Source organism: Arachis duranensis, chromosome 9, assembly GCF_000817695.3.
Source record: "Arachis duranensis cultivar V14167 chromosome 9, aradu.V14167.gnm2.J7QH, whole genome shotgun sequence".
NCBI classification, from domain to species: Eukaryota; Viridiplantae; Streptophyta; class Magnoliopsida; order Fabales; family Fabaceae; genus Arachis; species Arachis duranensis.
Window position 1 is genome coordinate 45,401,291 of NC_029780.3, and position 3,765 is coordinate 45,405,055.

At 36.1% G+C, this 3,765-nt stretch overlaps 1 protein-coding gene across 2 annotated transcripts in view; it reads right to left on the minus strand.

Annotated features, from left to right (window-relative positions):
- Positions 1 to 549: 549 nt before the first annotated feature.
- Positions 550 to 3,765, minus strand: part of LOC107465607 (cysteine synthase) — a 3,862-nt gene continuing 646 nt past the window's right edge. For both annotated transcript variants that reach the window (XM_016084585.3, XM_016084586.3), the window contains exons 2-11: positions 3,625 to 3,681; positions 3,400 to 3,509; positions 3,065 to 3,122; positions 2,457 to 2,720; positions 2,234 to 2,371; positions 2,095 to 2,146; positions 1,563 to 1,642; positions 1,254 to 1,313; positions 1,038 to 1,118; positions 550 to 871 (exon numbers count right to left, since the gene is read on the minus strand). In XM_016084585.3, the coding sequence (XP_015940071.1) occupies positions 779 to 871; positions 1,038 to 1,118; positions 1,254 to 1,313; positions 1,563 to 1,642; positions 2,095 to 2,146; positions 2,234 to 2,371; positions 2,457 to 2,720; positions 3,065 to 3,122; positions 3,400 to 3,509; positions 3,625 to 3,666 (978 nt within the window). In that variant the 5' untranslated portion in view covers positions 3,667 to 3,681 and the 3' untranslated portion in view covers positions 550 to 778. The remainder of the gene's footprint in view (positions 872 to 1,037; positions 1,119 to 1,253; positions 1,314 to 1,562; positions 1,643 to 2,094; positions 2,147 to 2,233; positions 2,372 to 2,456; positions 2,721 to 3,064; positions 3,123 to 3,399; positions 3,510 to 3,624; positions 3,682 to 3,765) is intronic.

The following is a 3,765-nucleotide window of genomic DNA, read 5'->3' on the forward strand; positions in this document are numbered from 1 at the left end:
ATTTATAAATTTACTTAATTGTCCTTAATAGTTTATTTTTTATGCATGTATTTTAACATTTCACATGCCATATAGAGAGAGACTCTAAATTGCTAATCCTCATTTGCATAACCCTTCTTTAATTCAAAGATCTCTAACGCTATCTATACTCCATCCAACTTCTCTACAGTTACTTCCTCGTCCACTGCCGCCCTATTCATATAAAAATTAATGATCAGCCAAAACTATTAGAAAAATGGAAAATGAAACCCCACGACAAATAGGGATGAAAGACCATATTCCCCCAAAATGAAGGTCGAAGACAGATAACAAATCTGGGGGCGAGGACGGAGAATGAGGAGGCATCTGGCATCTCCGCCCCCACCCCCACGCCGTTCCCATCCCTAAAATACACACTTATTTGATACCGTCGCAGTTGTCTATGGTGATGAGGCTCATTTACAGAGATTCATAAAAGAAACAATGGCATTTTCTGATTTTAGTTTTTGAAACCATTTTGTTAAAGATTATGAAGAACCCCCTACAAAACATAAATATGGATGGTTAACAGATATAAATTCCGTGAGGTAACACTGCCTTTTATGAATGAGTTCAAACATCTCAAAAGCACGACATGAGACGGCATTATTCAATTGAAGTCAATTTACAAGGAATAGGAGAGCTAATCATGTTCCAGATAAATATGGCAAAGGCATATCAAAAGCCAACCAAAAGCTTCAACTTGAAAAGCTCTGACAAAGCCTCCTACTTCAGATTTAAGCACAATTTTCTAAGAAGTTCAGGGCTCGAAGACCATGTTCTCTGTTTCTCGCTTCACGGATTCAAATAGCACAGACGAAAGATAACGCTCACCAAAGCTTGGGAAGACCACCTATTCAGGCACCCGATGAGTGTGTTAGTTCTCGAATATGGCATATTTAATAATCCTTATTCAATATAATGAGGAAACCCGGAGGTTGATTCAAGAAAACCAATTAAGAAGACAGCTATAATAACTGCATTTTAATACAAGATGAACAGAACGAGTGCAAACTTACAACAATGAGTTTTCCAGCATTTTCAGGCCTCTTTGCAATCCTAATTGCAGCAGCTGCAGCAGCACCAGATGATATCCCCACCTGCAATTCATGTTCATAAAAAACACAGAATAACATTAAAAAATATTCCCTTTAAATCATGCAAGTAGAAAAGGCTAAGCATCTAAACAAATTTGGAGGAGGATCCCCTTTGAAATATCTTTCAGGGGAACTTACCAACAGACCCTCTTTCAACGCTAGAAGTTTCGCAGTTTCAATAGCTTCTTCACTAGAAATCTACAAAAACAAATAATATTATGTGTCACCGTCAATCCCTGAGTGAAAAAAAAAAAGTATACAGGACTGTCGCATCACATTGCTAGGTCAAATTATCAGAACTCCTGGCCCTGTCTATGCAATAATTTAATGTCCTTCTGGTCTTCCCAAGGAAAAGTTGCATCAGATTATTACACATAAAAACACAAACACACACACACAAACTAAACACACATTATTTAAATTTAAATTAAAAAATAGATGCCTTACTTGGATAACTTCATCAAGTAAATTGACATCCAAAACACCAGGGATGAAGCCAGCACCAATTCCTTGGATCTTATGAGGACCTTGTACACAAACAATGCATTTGTCAGGGGAATGATAACTAGAAAAGGCATTTGATAAGTTTCAATACAACCATACAGATGAATGTAGACTAAAAGGTTAATAATCTTGTCCTCTATCTTGTTTCATCTCTTCTCTCGGTCTTAATGATATTTTTTTATCAACAAAGAAAAAAATGCAAGTAGTACAACATTTTCTTTTTATTTTATATGAGAGGAGGAGCGCACATGCTGAGCTATACATGAGCTCATGAGTTTACAAGCGTTTAAAATGCTTCTAAAGTGTAAAATAAGAGAAGCAAAGTATATGAACAAGAACTCAACAATAAGATGTATCCCTCTATAAAGACTGTGACCAACGATACTCTCCAAAGAACTGTCAAAACACCTATATGTTTATTTGGGAAACAGAGACCAATGGCATAAATGAAATTCAGAAGAATTAAGACTCTTACCAGGTTTCCCTCCAGACAATACTGGACTTTCAACTGGTTCGATACCATAGAGCTAAAAACAAGAGAATAGGTGCAAGTCAAACAACGGATAGACTAGAAAAATAAAACTGTTAACATGAATGAAAATTAAAAGCCTAACCTTAATATTAGGGTTCTGCTCTTTCAGATATTTCCCAGCACCCGTTACTGTACCTCCAGTCCCAATCCCAGAAACAAGAGCATCAACTTTACCACCAGACCCCTTCCAGATCTCTGGTCCAGTGGTTTCATAGTGGATCTTTGAAGAGGATGAAGAGAGCTAGTTAGTTAATTCTTTTCAACCAATTGATTCTCATAATACAATACAAGGACAGAATTAATACCTTTGGGTTAGCAGGATTTTCAAACTGCTGAAGAATATAAGCATTTGGGGTCTTTGCTAATATCTCTTCGGCCTTTGAAACAGCTCCTTTCATACCTTTTGCCGGATCTGTGAGAACCAACTCGGCTCCAAAAGCTCGAAGAATGGTTCTTCTTTCAAGGCTCATTGAAGCTGGCATGGTTATAATAAGTTTATAACCCTTGGCAGCAGCCATGAATGCCAAACCAATGCCAGTATTTCCGCTGGTAGGCTCAATGAGGATACTCTACAATACAAAAAACAATTTCAAGCCTGTTAATTCCTCTTTTATTCATCCAACATCAAAACAAAAACTTCCCAAGTACGAATTGCTAAGGATGGTTGAACGGCAGCAGTGTATTGATAAATTGATATCAATTCACTGAGTATTTACTGAAAAACTCCAATTTCAACATTTTAAAACTGGAGAGCAACAAAATATCAATTTCAGAAAGAATTACATAAAATCTACCATCTACATATAATAAAGCCTAAACAAAGGGTAGAACGAAGTTTTTATGCGATATGAAGTGTCGGTGATGAATGAATTGAAATATCAGAGCAGGAAAGAAGGTCAAAAACAAAACTTACTTCACCCGGATGAATTAGTCCCTTCTCCTCAGCATCTGCAATCATGCTATATCCTATCCTGCAAAGGAAAAACTTAAACATTAACAATATATGGACAACAATAGGTTCCTTACTGCCAATTAGAATATATCACCTATTAGAACCTCAAAAATTGAACTAAGCAATCTCAACAACACAAAAGACTACAAAATTAACAGCTTGGTAATCTCAACAACACAAAAATCACTATCACTATAAAATTAAAAGTTAAGTCACCTCAACAACATAAAAGGATTAAAAAACCATACATTTGCAGCCCAACACTTTCAGATATAAGAAAGAAGATTTCTATATACCTATCTTTGACACTGGAGCAGGGCTCCATCATTTCCAGCTTAGCAGCGATTTGGGCGACACACCCATCGACAACATGGTTGAGATACACCAACGGAGTCTTCCCAATTAACTGTGATAATAAACAAATAAATAAATAGCAACATTTCACAATCATATAAGACTTCAAGCTAAAATGGTTTGATTATTGAGACAGATAACAAGGTGCGGTTTAACATTTGACTTACTTCAGTGACATCTTTTGCAATGGTTGACTTCTCTTCCGCCATTTTTCAACAAAATCTCTGCAAACGAATCATAAAGTAATGTAGAGATCTTAGTTAATACCACTAAACAGATTTATTAGAAAAAAAAAAAAATCATAATTC